General features: G+C 45.9%; 1 protein-coding gene across 1 annotated transcript in view; it reads left to right on the plus strand.

Annotated features, from left to right (window-relative positions):
- The window catches only part of ADAMTS9 (ADAM metallopeptidase with thrombospondin type 1 motif 9), a 275,988-nt gene that overhangs the window by 226,343 nt on the left and 30,214 nt on the right, over positions 1 to 19,431 (plus strand). The window contains exon 31 of the mRNA XM_088473392.1: positions 19,052 to 19,222. Within this exon, the coding sequence (XP_088329518.1) occupies positions 19,052 to 19,222 (171 nt within the window). The remainder of the gene's footprint in view (positions 1 to 19,051; positions 19,223 to 19,431) is intronic.

The raw sequence follows: 19,431 nt of genomic DNA on the forward strand, positions 1-19,431 counted from the left end.
CCCATACACTAGTATCACAGATATCTCCTACTTACTTTCCTCTGGCGGAATGGCCCGCTGTCCCCATACACTAGTATCACAGATATCTCCTGCTTACCTTCCTCTTGTGGAATGGCCCACTGTCCCCATACACTAGTATCACAGATATCTCCTACTTACCTTCCTCTTGTGGAATGGCCGCTGTCCCCATACACTAGTATCACAGATATCTCCTACTTACCTTCCTCTGGCGGAGTGGCCCGCTGTCCCCATACACTAGTATCACAGATATCTCCTGCTTACCTTCCTCTGGCGGAATGGCCCGCTGTCCCCATACACTAGTATCACAGATATCTCCTACTTACCTTCCTCTGGCGGAATGGCCCGCTGTCCCCATACACTAGTATCACAGATATCTCCTGCTTACCTTCCTCTTGTGGAATGGCCCACTGTCCCCATACACTAGTATCACAGATATCTCCTGCTTACCTTCCTCTTGTGGAATGGCCGCTGTCCCCATACACTAGTATCACAGATATCTCCTACTTACCTTCCTCTGGCGGAGTGGCCCGCTGTCCCCATACACTAGTATCACAGATATCTCCTGCTTACCTTCCTCTGGCGGAATGGCCCGCTGTCCCCATACACTAGTATCACAGATATCTCCTACTTACCTTCCTCTTGCGGAATGGCCCGCTGTCCCCATACACTAGTATCACAGATATCTCCTGCTTACCTTCCTCTGGCGGAGTGGCCCGCTGTCCCCATACACTAGTATCACAGATATCTCCTGCTTACCTTCCTCTGGCGGAATGGCCCGCTGTCCCCATACACTAGTATCACAGATATCTTCTACTTACCTTCGTCTTGCGGAATGGCCCGCTGTCCCCATACACTAGTATCACAGATATCTCCTACTTACCTTCCTCTTACGGAATTCACCGCTGTCCCCATACACTAGTATCACAGATATCTTCTACTTACCTTCGTCTTGCGGAATGGCCCGCTGTCCCCATACACTAGTATCACAGATATCTCTTACTTACCTTCGTCTTGCGGAATGACCCGCTGTCCCCATACACTAGTATCACAGATATCTCCTACTTACCTTCCTCTGGCGGAATGGCCGCTGTCCCCATACACTAGTATCACAGATATCTCCTACTTACCTTCCTCTTGCGGAATGGCCTGCTGTCCCCATTACACTAGTATGGGGACAGAGTTCATCAAGCCCCAAAAATATTATATTTTGGATCCCTACGCCCCTCTCCGGCTCCTTCCACTAGACATCGGGGCTCATGTGCGCATGCGTGACCTGTAGGTCACATATGCGCACTCCCGTCACTGCTCCAAAAGGAGCAGTGAAAAGATTCACTGCTCCGAAAAGGAGCAGTGAAGCCGCTCGTGGGGACAGTTGATTTCTCCAGATTCTGCAGCGAGTTAGAATGTTAATTATCGGGGTCCGTTCAGACCCTGATAATTAACGTCATGAATAGGTCCCTAAGGGGCTTACATAAAAAAGGTGAAGAGTCCTCAATTTTTGTCTCTAGAAAAATTGTGCCGGGTCCCTCTTACTGGAGGCTTCTTATGAATCTGGTGCAGCTGCTGCAGAGGGTATATTGAATGGGTACACGGTTTGCGGTGTGAGCCTCCCTGAACCCAGGGCCTCGTGTGTACCACATATCCTGCACTCATTATAAATAAAACTACTGGGTTCCGCCCAGGGGCGTCTTTAGAGAGGAGCAGGCCCGTGCGCATCCCCTGACACGAGCCCCCTCCTCTCACTCCGGTGGCCGGCAGCTGACTGACGCGGCTGGCCGGCCACCAAAGAATCAGTAGACTCTGGGCACTAGAGTGTGCCCAGGGTCTATTGCGTATGCGCAGATCGCCGGGGAAGTGGCGTGGCCGCCATTTTCCCAGCGATTTCCTTACAGCACATGTGCAATAATGCTGGAAAAATGGCCACAGCGATGGGAGATCCGATGCGGGACTTCGGTGAGGTAAGTATTACAAAGTGTGGGTGCAGGGTGTGTGGTGCGGGCACCCCTGGACTCGGGGGGCCTGTGTGCACCGCACACCCTGCACCCATTATAGATACACCACTGGTTCCGCCAGTAGTAAGAGGTATCACCCGGGATATGTTTTGCTGATGAAGGCTTCCCCGTACCATTTCATGAGGAAGACTGTTTAAAAAGTATTGTAGCGGTACTTGTAACTCCGTGATATCTGTTCGGCTATCACCATCTCAGTGTGGCAATAATAAAACATAAGCATAACAAGAAAGCTTAATTCCCAGAGTAGAGCATATTTTTTTATTAAACCATTAATGTCTTATGTTAATTTTTAAACATTTTTTTTTTTTTTATTAACTATTTTATGAAAATCAGTCTTATAACTGTGATGTAGTGATAAATTGCACTGTCATAACATGTCATACTCACAGTTCAGTCTTTTGTGTGGTCTTAGTTTATCTCTCCTAGTACAGGACATTTTGTATGTTTGTATTCATATACAGTACTGTACTTTTGGCCATGTAGTGTATTTCATAATAAATCTAAGTGTTTGTTTATAAAACAGATTTGTTCTGCTAATTCCCAAAAATGAACAAGTCATTCACTCAGAGATACAGGCCCAGCACATATACCAATTACACAACATACATCTACTACACTCTGGAGCATATTTGACAATGAATGCAGTGGCGTATTTATAATGGGTGCAAGGTGTACGGTGTACATGGGCCCCTGGGTCCAGGGAGGCCCACACTGCACCCATACTTTTTAATTTTTATGTCTCCGAAGTCCCACGTTAGCTGGAGCAGTGGTACTCAAAACTCCTAGAAAATGGCCACCGCAGCCATTTTCCTGGCGTTTTGCGCATGCGCAGTAGGGAAATCGGATGACTAGTGGCTGAAGTCTACTGCTGCTGTCAGTATGCTGGCGGCCGGCGGGGAGAGAGGAGGGGCGCCAGACCGGGAATGCACACAAGCCCCCTCGTCTCTTAATACACCCCTGAAGTAATGCACATATAATCTACACTTTGGAGCCATACACTCATACAGTAACTCTTCTGTGGAATGGGACGAGTCGGGCTAGCCTTCACTCTGCACGTGTATCAATGAGCCTTGGCGTCCATGACCACTGTTGGTAGTTACTAACCGCTGCATACCAGGAACACCTCATAATAGCTGCCATTTTGGAGATGCTCTGACCTAGTCCTCTAGCCATCACAATTGGGCCCTTGTCAAAGTCGCTCAGAGCCTTACGCTTGCCCATTTTCCTGCTTCCAACACGTCAACTTCAAGAACTGACTGGTCACTTGCTGCCTAATATATCCCATTCCTTGACAGCTACCATTGTAATAAGATAATCAATGTTACTCACTTCACCTCCAGTGGTTTTAATGCTATGGCTTATCTGTGTATATGTATATATTTAAGGCCAGAATTGGCAGCACTGAGGATGTAGAGAATAAATGACAGGGCCTCCGGTGTTACCAAAGTTTCAGTGTACTAAATATTTTCCTCACCCTGAGGAAAATGTTTAGTACAGTGAAATCGCTGAGTGTCGCTGATCCTGACCATAAACCTATTGGACATTGGCCCTCATTCAGAGCCGCTCGCTATTTGCGGTCGTTCGTTCTAAAACAAGGGGTGGCTATTCAAATGAACCGTTCGCTAATTGCGGTCTGTTCACGCCTCTAAGTCTGAACGAGCGAGCAAAACTTGTGGTTGTAATTTTGAAAAATACGCCCCCTTGCCGCTCGCAGCATACGTCATGTCCGCTATTTATTAGATTAATCGAGTACATCAAACAGCGTATGAACTGCTCGCTATTCTTGTGGCTGGTTTTTTCAACCGCTATTTTGCGAGCAGTTCTGAGTAAAAAAAAAACAAGTGACGTGGTCAATGACGCTGCTGTAATATTTATGCACTCCCTTAAAACGCCCGTTTTGACCTTTAAGCACGCCTGCGTTCGAATTCCACTCCCCGTTTTCAAGCACCTTCCCCTGTTACCACCCACATACGCCTCCTTCTGTCACTCAAAATAGCAGGCATTCGCTATATAGCGAACAAACGATTTTCGGCCGCACTGACTGGTTCGCGCATGCGTATTAAAATCCGTACGCATGCGCAGATGTGCGAACATCGGTCAGAACGAACGAGCGGCCGCTTACGAGCGGCTCTGAATCAGGGCCATTGTTTGTACAAATCCATGGAGGGTAAAGGAGTGAAGTTGTTTGGATATGCCAGTGGTTCCCACACTGTCTCAGTTAGAGGCACCAGTAGGGCTATTTCACACATCTATTTCACACGATCTTGACCGTCCAGAAAAAAAACCCACCAAAGCCGGACGCAATAAGTGCCTTTGAGCTGTTTTTAATGTTGCGGTTTGTTTTCTTAATGTACTAAGCAGCAGCGACGGGTACAAGCTCAGAAAAGCCGGTGTGTGTGAAAGCAAATATAGCACCATGTACTTCACTGACTTGCAGTGATGACACGGAAACAGCACAGCAGCCGTCCTTGTCAGTGGATAATCCCTGCTGTAACACGGCGACCGTGCCATGTCTGTGCCGTCTGAAAGGACCCATCTGTACACATATACTTGATTAATATTATTACACTGCAAAAAAACGGCAGGTGTGAAATAGCCTATACAGTCTCCATATTTTTTTCAAGGTACCCCTAAGCCAAAATAATTACAGAGTAGACTTGTTTTTTAAATAGTTGGGTCAAAATAACGTAATAAGGGCCTGATTTATCAACAAGTTTTATCACTCACAACGAGTGATAAAACTCATTGGCCCAGAATTATCAACGAGTGGTATTCTTGTTATCACTTGTTATTAATCTAAAATGGTGCTCCAGCCAATCAGCTCCTGACAGTTGGGAGCTGATTGGTTGGAGCGCCATTTATCATACGCAACAGGTTTTATCACTAGTTGTGAGTGGTAAAACTCGTTATAAAAGTAAGAAAAAAAAGAAAGATAAAAACTGCTATTCTTACCCATTGCCCCCTCCGTCTCATGTCTTTCCTTTTACCCCCTCCATGTCTCTCCCTTTTCCCCCTCCATGTCTCACCCAGGGGTATCTTAAGAGAGGAGGGGGCCAGTGTGCACTCCCTGTGCGGGGCCCCCTCCTGTCTCTCCTGTGGCCGGCAGCCGACTGACGCAGCTAGCCAGCCACCGGAGCCTTAGTAGACTCCGGGCACTGGAGTGTGAACGCCGGAAAGTGGCCGTGGTGGCCATTTTTCTGGCATTCTGTGCATGCGCAGTAGAGTCTGGGCACACTCTAGTGCCTGGAGTTTACTGTGCATGCGCAGAACAACGGAAAAATGGCCACGGCGGCCATTTTCCGGTGTTCTGAGCAGCGCAGACACCCGACGTGGGACCACAGACAGGTAAGTCTAAAATAATATGGGTGCAGTGTATACGGTGCGGGGCCCCCCTGGCCCCGGGGGCCTGTGTGCCCCGCACACACTGCACCCATTGTAGATATGCCACTGGTCTCACCCCATACTTACCTTTGGCTGTGAATGTCAGCGCCGGTCTGCGGCATCTCTCATCAGATCAGACACTTCCTATCTGATCTTGCACAATGCACTGCGTTGTAAGACCCCAGTGAGCCTCAGGATTCACTGCCTGTTGCCTTACAGTGACAGTTCTCCCCCCGTTTATCGCAACCGCTCTGCCACTCCGTGCTATTCCGCGCCGCCAATCCCTCTTCAACCCGTGCAAAGAAAATACATATTTTACACAAAAAATACACTGGCTGGCTTATTTAGGCCACCGCCTGCCGAGGCACCCCAGTGACAGCATAGTGGCACCCCAGGTAGCTGTGGCGCACAGTTTGAGAACCACTGGGATATGCAGTGAGTGCCAGATCTACACATTACTTCAATCTATCTGTCTATCTATCTATCTATCTATCTATCCAGCTCATATCTATCTATCTATCTATCTATCTCATATCTATCTATCCAGCTCATATCTATCTATCTATCTATCTATCTATCTATCTATCTCATATCTATCTATCTATCTATCTATCTATCTATCTATCTATTTATCTCATATCTATCTATCCAGCTCATATCTATCTATCTATCCAGCTCATATCTATCTATCTATTTATCTCATATCTATCTATCTATCTCATATCTATCTACAGTTGGTTGGGGTAAACTGCGCACGTCCAGGGTGCGGTGGTGTGGGGAGGGATTGGATACTGTGTTCGTGGTTGTATGTTGTTGGCATGGAGTTGGGGGAAGTGGGGGTGGTGTTTAGGGTAGAGAGTGGATAGTATATGAAAGGGGGGATTTGTTAGGTTGGTAATGGGGTAGCAGAAGGGTGGGTGCGGGAGTGTGTGTGTTGCCAGTGGGTGGGGTGGTTGTGTTGGGTGTATGTGAAGTGCTGCACTGTCTTACAGGAGTACCAGGTCCTGATAATGGTAGAGTCGTTATTTATAGGTCAGGAGCGCTCTTCTTGTGGGTATGCTGATGGTTGAGATGTGAAGGGATGGGGGTAGTGTTCTGTGTGCTGTGACTGGCGAAGAGTGTGGTGTACAGTGACATGAAAAAATGACAGACAGCCAAATATGGGGCCAAACCGTTTATTGAGAGACACAATGCTGCTCCAATATGGTCCTGGGGGGAGAGGAGAGGGTTGGTGGGCGGGGGGGGATAATGGAGTTGGTGAAGGGGGGGATGTGGTGGGAGGAATGGAATGTGCGTGGTGCAAGTGGGAAGGTAGGTGGACCCTTTCATGGGGCTTCTTGCCATGCGGTTCTTGACCAGCACTTTGTCCCTGCTGGACCTATGGTCTACAGTCTTGGGGAGCCGGCTGAGAGGGTACAATGGATGGGTGTGGGTGTAAGGTGGCAGTTCGTGCCAGCGGCATCCCGCTCGGTGGATGAAGAAACAATGTCTCAAGTTCCTTGTAATACCTACCGGTAGGTGGGTGGTGAGTGGTTTGTTGCGGCCGGGATTGTTGTGGGTACGTATCCTAGTTTTGCTGCTTTGTCCTGGCTCGGTCTGCTGGTTCGATGTAGGGAACCAAGCTGGTACTGACCGTGTGGCAGCGAAGTTGGAAGCGGAGGTGAGTGCGGTGACCGCACTAGATCTGTACCCGATGGTGAGGTAGCTTGCTGCAGTGAAGTGGCTGGGTTCAGGTGTGGGGCGACCCTCCTCTGGAGGTGGCGTGGAGTGGTTGCTTTGGCATGTAGCTGACGCCGAGACGCCGGTGTGCAGGATGGTTGTCTGGGGTGTGCTCTGGTGCCTGCCCAAGGTGAGTGTACCGGTGGCTGAAATGTGCTGCCAGAACCCCTGTCAGGTGAGCTGGGAGGGGGAGCGGGTCACGGCACAGTCAGCTCTGACTCCGGTGTTCAAGAGCGCTGGTGCCTGGGTAGGGAGGTAGGTGGTCAGTGGGGTGTGGGTGTAACTCCAACGCGTTTCAGCCTAAGCCTTTTTCCAGGAGTTTGTCTGTCTATCTATCTATCTATCTCATATCTATCTATCTATCTCATATCTATCTATCTATCTCCTATCTATCTATCTATTTATCTATCCATCTATCTATATATCTCATATCTATCTATCTATCTATCTATCTATCTAAATGTGTTAGGACAGCGGCACTCACATTAAACAACAGTAAAAATTATAACTATCATTAAAAAAAATAATGCTGTAAGTACATAATAGTGACCAGGAGAACTAAAAAAAAAACAATGGGCCTGATTCAGAGCCGCTCGTAAGCGGCCGCTCGTTCGTTCCGAGCGATGTTAGCCCAACTGCGCATGCGTACGGATCGTTATACGCATGCGCTAACCAGTCAGTGCCGCCGAAATTCATGTGCTCGCAAAATAGCGAATGCCTGCTATTTTGAGTGACAGAAAGAGGTGTATGTGGGTGGTAACAGGGGAAGGTGCTTGAAAATGGGGAGTGGAAATCAGAACGCAGGTGTGCTTAAAGGTCAAAACGGGCGTTTTATGGGTGTGCATATTTAAAACAGCAGCGTCATTGACCACGTCACTGGGTTATTTTATAGTCAGAACTGCTCGCAAAATTGTGGTAGCAAACACCAACCCCAAGAATAGCGAGCAGTTCATACCCTTGTCGATGTACTCGATTAATCTAATAAATAGCGGACATGACGTAGGATGCGAGCGGCCAGGGGGCGTATCTTTCCAAAAAACGAAGGCAAGTTTTGTTCGCTCGTTCAGACATAGAGGCGTGAACAGACCGCAAACAGCGAACGGTTCATTTGAATAGCCACCCCTTGTTTTAGAACGAACGACCGCAAATAGCGAGTGGCTCTGAATGAGGGCCAATGTTGTGAAAAGGTGGTAAACATAAGTAGATTCCCTTAGAATTATAATATGGCAGCAGTCTTTAGAATACTGATTGGTGGTCAGATGGAGAAGTTCTGGAAAGGAAAATAGACGTGTCTAAAAGATGATGGATATGCGTACCTAAAGTATGACACTGTGGGCTTACCTAAATCTCAATTGCTGGTATGGATTCCCAGAATTGCAGGTGGAACCTAGGTCCTCTCTTTTCCAGGGGCCTGGTTTATACTCATGTGAGTACAAGGGAGAGCAATATAGTGTAGTACTGTATATTTGATTGGAGATTATATATGCGTAATCATAGACTACATACCAGATATTTAATGAACATGGGATATCATTGCTGCGTACCAAATAATAAATAAACAAAGACATCTTAATGTATCTTTCTTGGCATTCCCTCTAGTGTACCTTAGTGGATATGTTCTTCGTCGTGTAATATACTCTCATGTACAAAGGTAACTTATAGACTATTACGTGAGGCAGACATGCACCTCAAGCTTTCATATGAACAAAGAGGGGCTGCGAGTGACAATGTGGGCGGTAATCATGGATTCAGTTTACTGTGTATGCGCTAAAGAAATAAATCGGGACTGCACATGCACCAAATCAGACGTAAGCACGCAGATGGAGTTTGCTAGTGTGTACAGATTGATCCATCTGTCAGTGGACCACACTATCCATTAAATGGCTTGTTTCTGGGTGGTAACCATACTATTGCACGAGACTGATCCATATTATGGACGTGTCAGCCGACCTTCAAACATTACTGTCTTGTTGCGCTATACTGCTATATTAAAATCTCTATTAAATATAGATACCAATATTGGGAGGGTCTCTTATGCTTTTAAGTCCCAAAACACATGTATACATGGAAGGGGAACCACTATGCTCTACTGCTTGGGCCTGGACACCAAGGCCTCACATTTATTTGGCAGTCGCTTGTGGCTCTCTGCAGAGCTTTCAAGCCCCTTAACCTGTGACTGGCGTAACTGGACACCTGCAGACTTTTAACAAGAACTGGGGCGTACAGACTACTCTAAACTGTTTCCTAGGTGCAGGGCTGTAGCTAGGGTAGTGCGGCCGGTGTCATCGCACAGGGCACCACAGGTCAGGGGGTGCTTTTTGGGCCTTTCAAATTTCTGTTTATTATAATTTTCCAAGAAAGGAAAAACATATCCCCCCCCCCCCTCTCAATCCTACCCCTTTCACTCGAGCTGAAGGGAATGGGCACTAAGGGGGAGATTTATTTCAACCAATCATATTCTAGATGTCATTTTCTAAATGTACAAGGTAAATGATAGCAATAATGTAATTGGTTGATATGGGCAACACCTCCACCTATTCTTTTAAGAAGATTTGATAAATCTTCCCCTCAAACACCATTGGGGTAGAAGCAGAGGCAATTTAAGAGAGGAGGGGGCCCTTGTGCATCCCCCATCACGGCCCCCTCCTCTCACTCCGTCCGGCCACCACAGAATCAATAGACTTTGGGCACTAGAGTGTGCCGGAGTCTATTGCGCATGCGCAGATCGCCGGGGAAATGGCGCAGCCGCTATTTTCCGAGCAAATTCCCTACAGCGCATGCGCAAAACACCTGAAAAAAAATAGCTGTGGCGGCCATTTTCCGGCATTTGAGCAGCGCTGGGAGACCCAAAGCAGGACCTCAGAGAGGTAAGTTTTACATAATATGGGTGCAGGGTGTGCAGTGCGGGCCCCCCCTGGACCCGGGGGCCCATGTGGACCGCACACCCTGCACCCATTATAGATACGCCCCTGGGTAGAAGTATTATTAGAGCACTTATCGTGCTGCTAAAACTGCTTCTGCTTTGATTCTTATAGGGACAAGGCAGGAATCAACAACGCTGAGATGTAGGATTAATGAGAGGAATACGTGAGATCCCCTCCCCCAGGAGAGTGCACTGAACTAACAGTCGCCGATAGGCAAACACATGTATTTTATATAATATATATTTACTATGGGTCTATATATTTATTTGGAGACTATTTTATAAAGAAAAAAAAGAATCTACAATCGTGGGTATAAAACAGCTATACTCTGGCCGGAGACAGGATGAATTATGTAGTTTGTTCACACACTTACACAGGCAAATTAGATGAGACCCAGCCATGTACTGTAACTGGGTCCAGTTAATGCCCCTGTAACTGGGCCTGGTTAGTGCCGTGTAACTGGGTCCGGTCAATGCCCCTGTAAGTGGGCCTGGTTAGTGCCGTGTAACTGGGTCCGGTCAATGCCCCTGTAAGTGGGCCTGGTTAGTGCCGTGTAACTGGGCCTGATTAGTGCCCCTGTAACTGGGCCTGGTTAGTGCCATCAGAAAATGACAACTCTCACACAGCCCAGTAGTATCTTCCACTCCGGTTTTACTAACATGCCCGGTAATCACTAATATATTGCTGTGAGCGTACCCGACAGCCTGTAAGTAACTGATTTCTATGTTTTCTTTTATGAAAGTCCAAGTTAGTTGTTCCATGTAGTATCTTCAAGTTTACAAATACTGCCTAAGACCTCCTACCCACTGGTGTTAACTTAAAATACATGCATTCCTTAGCGTTGTAGCAATAGTATAACATGTAAACCATACTTGCCGATGTTATGGACCCCCTACTCCCGGTAAATCCCAGAGAGGAGGTCTAAGCAGAAAGTGCACCCCTTTCCCTGCAGAGCAGTGTTGTGATTCTCTGCGAAACGCGTCATCAAGTATCTCCCCTCCTGCCTCACTAGATTAGTAGACAGGATGCAGCAGTGCATCCTGCTTGCTAAAGAGTTCAGGAGGCCTCCCTGAAATTCGTGAGTCTCCTGGATACTCTATGAGCGTGTTTAGGAAACTCCCAGACGCGTCTGACAATGGAACCCATTTCCCATGGCAGCATATTAATTTCTCTTTTTACTTGGGTTCACGTGTGTTGTGTTTGTATTGCTTTGCAGATCAGTTTTTTCTGCCTTTTGCTTTATTTAATTCATTGAGGTCAATATAGTATCCTTCAATAGTCCCTTGAATGCAAGTAAACATGCTAGATAACAACTGCATATTAAACACATTTGCCATGCGTTTTTACATGTATTTTTAAACTGAAATAAAATAATAGTGGGTATAAGACCTAGGGGTCGATTTCACAGAGCCGTCTGTAGTTCTGCAAGATTGCGGCTAAATTTAAAGAAGCAATCATTTATAAGGCTGAACCAGCCTTATAATTGATTGCCTCTTTAAATTTCGGTGCTCACTGGCATTCATAGACAAACTTGGTGGAATATAATAGCTGCAAAACTAGAGCACATTGCTAATATTGTAAATTTAGGACCAGTTAGGGATCCAGTAACAGTAGATTGCTTTACCACTGAAGGCCCAGGATAAGTGCAGATTGCACTAATTCCAGTGTCCTCTCTCTCCTCAGCTCGACGACCAATAGACGTCTGTCTGAGTGGACATTGGAATTAATCTGGTCCTGAGGCTGCACTTAACCAAACTTATTAGGGAGCCCCGGTGAGTATGGGGTTCATGTGATAGAATTACATTTTGAGTACAAAATAATCATCTGAAATCTAGAACAGTATAGATAATCTGTAACATCTGTTTTCTTGGGAATCAATATCATGATCAGCATAGTTTTGAATTATGAGTATATAAGGGTCTCCTGCTTACAGATCCATTTACTTATTGTTCTATGTTCTTTTATATGCATAAAATGAATCTTACCTGCGTTCTTCTGTGTGTTTTATTAAGCTTCGTAATAATAGATACAGCACAGCAGAGATCTGTACATAATAGATATTTGTGTCGGCAGAGCAGTTTTGTGACGTATCCAAGGACAGTGTAAATGTGTACTCTGCCTAAATGATAAGGGGGCTTTGGTGGAAAACAGAGAGAAAGCCAGGAAGCTGTAGCAATGTATTTAGTGAAAGTTGCAGTAGGGCATGTGGAAGTAAGAAAATTAAAGTCATCTGAAGGTTTACATTGAGCTGTCTTTAAATATGAACCAGAACATGTCGTGGGAACTATTCCAGGCTCTTTTGTTTGTCATTTAAATGTTCAGCAATCCAAAGTTTTGGAACTTTTTCTTATTTTTTTTATTATTTTGTGGTTTCAGGTTTAGACGTGTTATTAGTGGCATCACTTGTTTTGTCTCTAGTATTCAGACAAATAAAAACAAGCAAAAAACATTTCAACGATCAATGGTCTTATACCGAACATTGGATTGTACCCACAGTCCTTGTTGCTGTGTATAGCGTGTGGAGTATTGAAACTTCAAGTACACTATCTTTCCTCAACACATCTCTATTTACTTGGCTGCTCAGGGAATTACTTTCATTTCTGGAAATCAGGAGTTGTCTATCATTAGGTCCTTTTTTTTGTAATATAGCTGCCTGTCATTTAATCTAGCTTGCATTCATGATATATATAGTGCTAGCTAGCAAATCTAGTTACCCCTAAGGAACTCTTCCAATTCCCTGCTTCACCTTCACCAGAGTAGAAGGCAGAGCTTGCCATCTAGTGGTCAAATTCATGAACTACGCAACTGTGTGCTTGACTATTTCTGATATTGCAGAAACATTTGTATGTAAAAGGCAGAAAATTGTATTGGTTTTCTATTGGTAGTGACAAAAGTACTTTGATTCCTCATGTAAAGGGTAGTGGAATTTGAACTGTGAATTGTGGTTCTATTGCTACACTGGAATCAGATGTTCTGCTTCTAATTGAAAGCAATAGGGAGGGAAATCCGGCCTGTCTATGAAATTTTGAAGGGTAAGAAATTTCCGTTGTATAATAAGGTGCAAGCGTTGATAATGGGTCTGTAAACCAGTTATATGCATTTTACTGCCACACATATGCAATTCATTCAGAGTAATACAGTCAACTGCAATCGCTTACACCAATTTTATGCACAGATGGTACAACACTGCCACACTGTGGCCAGTAGTATAGCTGCAGGTATGACATGCCCAAAAAAAGCCTCTAGTCTAAACCCAAAATTTTTTGAATGGTACAGAAATGATTTTGTGGGCCTGATTCAGAGGAGGACACAGTGTCGGTTTGCACCGTTCAGGGATTATTTGATACTGTACATGCGCTTAAAGGCCTAAGGCGCATGCGTACAATGCATGTACGCAGAGACTGTTGTTGCGTACGGAATTGCTCCCATTTCAGCTGGCGGCGAAAAGCCAAGGGCATTCCTTGGAGGTGTCAGGGAGGTGGCTGGAAGTGAATATAAAACATTTGTCTTATGGGCGTGTTATGGGAGTGTCCCACAGATCCACAACCACAGAGGCCATGTTTAGAGAATTTTCAGAAGGAGACTCTGCGCCAGCTATAGGGCATCGTAAGGATCGATGGTGTGCCGATGGTGGAGTGTTTACAACCCGTCAGCAGTGTTGCACTGTCCATGAGCATTGAAAGTGGGCGTCTCAGAGCCTGCAGAGTCCTTCGTACGCTAGTACACAGGAGTAGGCTGAAATTAGCATTTCTATATTATCACCTCTGCGACTCTGCAAACATTCCCTGAATCAGCCCGTGTGTGGTGTTAGGTGTTTACTGATACACATAAATGATGTGGCGTCAGACAGGATGGTCATTTTGCTTGGAATCCACCTGTCACCTAATCAGTGGCGGCAGAGCTGAATTAAGGTCTGTGGGGGCCCCTGGGCAACAATCTTGTGGAGGCCCCTATCAATAAAATTGTCAAAGTATATCTATATCTATCTATCTATATATATATATATATATATATATATATATAATATATATATATATTTATTTATTTATTGAAAAATAATAATAAAACGTGCGCCTAATAGTGTAGTGTTTTAAAAGCAAATAAATCAGTGCTCAAATGGATAAGTAATGTGCGTACCAAAAAATAAACAATCAAAAGCTTATCTGATAGTCAGGCATTACTTCAATGGTCAGGTAACTTGAACCGATAGCACTTTCCAGGTTTCCACGGGATACACCTTTATGATAACCGTAAATGTGGGCTTGCAATTTTTTGTCCATCGAGAGAACATATATAGTGTAGTATTATATGCAACAATTAGAAACACCACTGGACGTAAATATATCTGCGTACCAAAATATGCGTAAATCAATGCATAAACTATGTCACTCCTCTGTGCTTCAGGTCATACTCAGTAACAGTCTGGCTTCATGTAACAACAGATGGAAGATCTCAGACAGAAATGGAGAGATTTCTCAGTGAATAATGTTTAATTTAGACCATACATAAGCACAATGACAGAGTAAAACCAACAAACTTGAAATAAAAAACAAATAAACGCTTATCTTTTGGTATTGTAGCAGACACCAGTCCACTAATGGGGTTTTTTGGAGAATCAGGCCCAACGCGTTTCGTCTCTCTGTACTTCCTCAAGGGGTACCGCAGCAGAGACATCTAAATGCTGTACTCTGGTTTTTATTTAGTAGTAGTTACCCGGGGACAGTGTGTGGGGGCCCCGGGGCTACCACCCCTGCCTCCCTGACTATAATCCGGCCCTGAGTGGAGGCAATCACTTTATGGGTCTTACCAATCTTACTTAGGTTCATGCACGCGCACAAAGAACCCAGTTTCCAGTGGAGGGATCCCATCAGATCCCTCTTCGCAACCCCGGACCTCCTTCCCAAATGAAGGAGTGGGGGTCCGGGAATAAAAGCCATCTGAAGATAGCGAAGGTTCCCACTGTCAAGCCTGATGAATTTTTAGTGCCCATACAATAGTATGGGGACAGCTGGACTGATTGAGACAGGAGATATCTGCATTTACACAGTCTGTATTGGCAGACACTACTGTGGTAGGTGGTAGCGGTGTGCAAATGGAGGATAGACCTCATGGTAGATCACTTAACCAGGGAAAGTTTATTAACCAGGTAGAAATACAAACAGGTAAACAAAGGGTTAATAGCAGGTACAGGATGACAAGATTATTCAGTTGCAGCCAAGAGCGTTATGCTGGGTGTTGTGGTGCGCTAGGTTGCACACACACTCTGGGGGCTTATGTACTGTACAGTAGTGGTTGCATTGGAATAGTTATTACACAGTGCGGTGGTGAAGCAGTGTATTAATGATGTTTATACACTCTCCCACTGTGGAAGGTACTGAGGGCCTGATTCAGAGCCGCTCGCAAAAAGTGTGCGCTCACTCTGAATCAGAGCGTGTGCTTTTTTTTTTGTTGCGGCCTCTTGGCCGCTCGCATAGCTGTGGGTTACCACCCACAGCTTATGCGAGAGGCCATGATGATGACCATCGGGCTTGTGACGAGACCCTTGCGGTAGGGTCTCGTTGCTGCAAGCCCCAGTGGACTTCCTGCACTATTAGAGCAGGAAGTCCATCTACTGGCATCACTAGTGATGTCAGTAGTGCCGCCCACAAACATCAGGCGTTCCTGCAGGAACGCCTCCGTTTGCTCAGCCACCCCCCCGCCACGCCTACATAATGGGGCGAGCTGTCAATCAACATCGACAGCCGCCCCTTTTGCAGTGAGTCCCGGAGCGAGCGCTTTTTGCGGTTGCTCCGGGACTCGCGCGTGCGCACTGGGCCACCATCGACCCGCTTGCGAGCGCATAGTGCTTGTGAGCGGGTCTGAATCAGGCCCTCAGGGTCATGTCTATTAGTATGGATGACAGCTGGAGCCCTGAGGTTCTCTTTATCTACTTTTAGGACTTGTGTGAAAATCTGAGGTAGTTTTAGGCCAAATTTCAGCAGCAATATAAAAAATTCTGAAGGGTTCACAAACTTTCAAGCACTACTGTATGTTTGTGTATGCAGCCATCGTCTGACCGTACCATCGATGCCTTGTTGGAGTCAGCAAGGCAGCGATACATAATTGGTCGTGCACCTTATGTATCTGTATGGGCAAATCTGACTTAGGGCTGGTGGTCCTACACGGAATGTGTATGGCCTGCTTAAGTGGCTTATCCAGCCTTCTAAAGGAGTGGAGAAGTTGCCCATAGCAACCAACCAGCCCTATGGAGGCGCAGAATGTCCATCTGAACAAGGCCGCTGAGATCAGTGCAACTGTTGAATAAGTTGCAGTCGTTGTAAGCAACACTCCCGCGTCTGACTAGTGATCCCGTTATTACCCAGGAACGCCCGCTGAAATTATCTCTCTCTGCATCGGTGACCATGGGGACGCATGTGCAGTGTGATTTGGACGCATGCGCAGACTGTAAAAATCGTCCGCTTGCGTCCCACATATTCATTGCATCCACCTCTGCAACAGGCCCACAGTGCGCAGCAGCTACACCCGGCCCCTCTTCCCCCGGAGACACTATTAGAGGTTTACGACCTGTTTACTTTTCTGTCACTCCTGCTACCTCTGTGATACATTTCTTTAATACTACATGCGCTATAAGTTTATTGATTCATTGCATTGCATTGTATCATTCTCTGTTTCCTCTCACGACAACTCCTCCCGACCACAGCCTCTTACAGTAGGTGTTCCCCAAGGTTCTGTTCTTGGACCTCTCCTATTCTCTCTCTATACGTCCTCTCTAGGTAAACTCATCCGCCCGCTCATTTGACCTCCATTATCATCTCTATGCTAATGATACTCAGATCTACCTTTCCTCACCTGATCTTTCCCCCTCTCTACTGACTCATATATCTAACTGTCACTCTGCTATCTCTTCCTGGATGTCCCAGCGATTTCTCAAACTTAATATGTCTAAGACTGAGCTGATAGTCTTCCCACCCTCCCACATATCATCATATCCCACTATTTCTTTATTAATAGATGGCATAACTATCTCATCTAGTTCCAAAGTGCATTGTCTTGGAGTCATCCTGGACTCTTCCCTCTCCTTCAAATCACACATTCAGAACCTCTCGCAGTCCTGTTGTTTCCATCTCAAGAATATTTCCAAGATCAGACCCTTTCTCACCCAGGATGCCACCAAAACCCTCATACATTCACTTGTCATCTCCAGATTGGACTACTGTAACCTCCTCCTATCTGGCCTCCCCAACTACCATCTCTCTCCTCTCCAGTCTGTGCTCAATGCTGCTTCTCGGCTCATCTTCCTCTCCAAATGCTCTACATCTGCCTCCCCTCTCTTACAAGCCCTCCAGTGGCTCCCCTTCCCTTTCAGAACCCAATTCAAGGTTCTCACACTCACTTACAAAGCCCTCACCCATTCCTCTATTTACATCTCTGATCTCCTCTCCCTTCACTCTTCTGTGCGCCCTCTTCGTTCACTTAATACACACCGCCTTTCATGCCAATTGATTACTTCCTCCCACTCCCGCCTCCAAGATTTGCCCACGCTGCTCCCCACCTTTGGAACTCCCTCCCTCTCCCTATCAGACTCTGCACCTCTCTACAATCTTTCAAACGAGCTCTTAAGACCCACTACTTCATTAAAGCCTTCCAGCTCTCATTCTAACTTGCTGCTACATCTTCCTTCCTCCCCGCCTACCCCATCTGTGTCACTCCTGTTCGTCTGCCCCGCCCTTAAAGAATGTAAGCTCTTACGAGCAGGGCCCTCTACCCTCTTGTGCTTCTCCCTACTGTAATTTAATTTATCTCTTACTCCCCACTAGGGCAACCAACACTCGGCTGCTTATGTGGGCGTAAAGGTTGCTAATATAGCAATGTTTATTATACATGTCTATGTCCTGCTTTGCATTATATTGTAAGTCACTGGTTATGTATTTGTTCATGTACTTTGTAAGTCGCTGCGGAACACTTGTGGCGCCGTATAAACAAATGATGATAAATATGTTATTTTGTGATTTGCATTCTTCTCCAATTATTATAGCTCACAATGTTTTGATATTGCATTTATATATTTATTTCATTTATTTATTTTTTGATATTTTTGATATTGCATAAATATGTTTCAATTGCATGATTAGTATCCTATTGTGCTTTTCACTCTGGGGCATGTGATATAGTTACAGTAGTTACAATTTACTGTACCTGACTCATTTTTTCAGTATATCACTGCACTTAGCAATGTGTTGTGACTGTAGGATTCCTGTGCCTTTAGCAGATATAGGACATCATTCAGAGCCGCTCGCAAAATGCAAGCGCTCGCTCTGAATGAGGGCGGACGCTTTTCTTTTGAAAGGCGGCCTCCTGGCCACTCGCTAAGCTGTGGGTTACCACCCACAGCTTTAGCGAGTGACTAGGTGATGGTCACCACCGGGGCTTGCGAGGAGACCCTTGCAGTAGGGTCTCGTCTACCTCAAGCCCCAGGCAGGAAGCACCCTACTGACATCACTGGTGCCGCCTACAAACGCCTCCGTTTGCCTGGCCACCACCACACCTACAAAACGGGGCGAGCTGTCGATCAACATCGACAGCCACCCCTTTTGTAGCGAGAATTTCTCTCTCGCTCTGGGGCTTGCGCACGCGGCGTGCGTGCGTGGCGAGTGCGCAGTGCCCCACCATCAACCCGCTTGCGAGAGCATAGGCGTTTGCGAGCGGGTCTGAATAAGACCCATATTCTGTATGTTACATATTATCTCTCATAAACATTATTCCTCATCATATTTCGCCATACATTATAGGGTCATTATTTTTTCTTGCTTTTATACATTAATTACCAACTCTCATGGGAACACCTCTGCACACCATTCCCTTCTCTCCCATTGGGACAGTTCTATGATATTTTTATTTTTTTTATATCAAAAGTTTTCATTGGCACAAAATAAAGACTCTCAGAAAACTGGGACTGGGGAACCGTAATGTAACAGCCATCTTTGTTTCCTACAGTGCAGCAAGACATGTGACGAAGGTTTCCGCTACCGCAAAGTCTTCTGCGTCACTGAGGATAAAATGGAAGTTCCGGCCTTGCATTGCGATGAAGCCAACAGACCATCTGATGTAGATATCTGCAACGTACAGTCCTGTGAATACATCTGGATAACTGGGGAGTGGTCTCAGGTACTAGCAGTGCCTGTAGTATGATATGTATTAGGTAAACACTAAGGATAGAGGGCCTGATTCATTCACGGATCGCAATTGCAACAGCGTACGCAGATTGGCCGATGGTGCGCTCTACTTATGCACCACAGTGCGCAGGCCAGTATTGCGATCACGTACGCAGATACAAAGCCATCGCAGAGTGAGTGCCGGGACGTCATCGTTTGGGG

Source organism: Taudactylus pleione, unplaced genomic scaffold, assembly GCF_031769625.1.
Source record: "Taudactylus pleione unplaced genomic scaffold, aTauple2 ptg000135l, whole genome shotgun sequence".
NCBI classification, from domain to species: domain Eukaryota; kingdom Metazoa; phylum Chordata; class Amphibia; order Anura; family Myobatrachidae; genus Taudactylus; species Taudactylus pleione.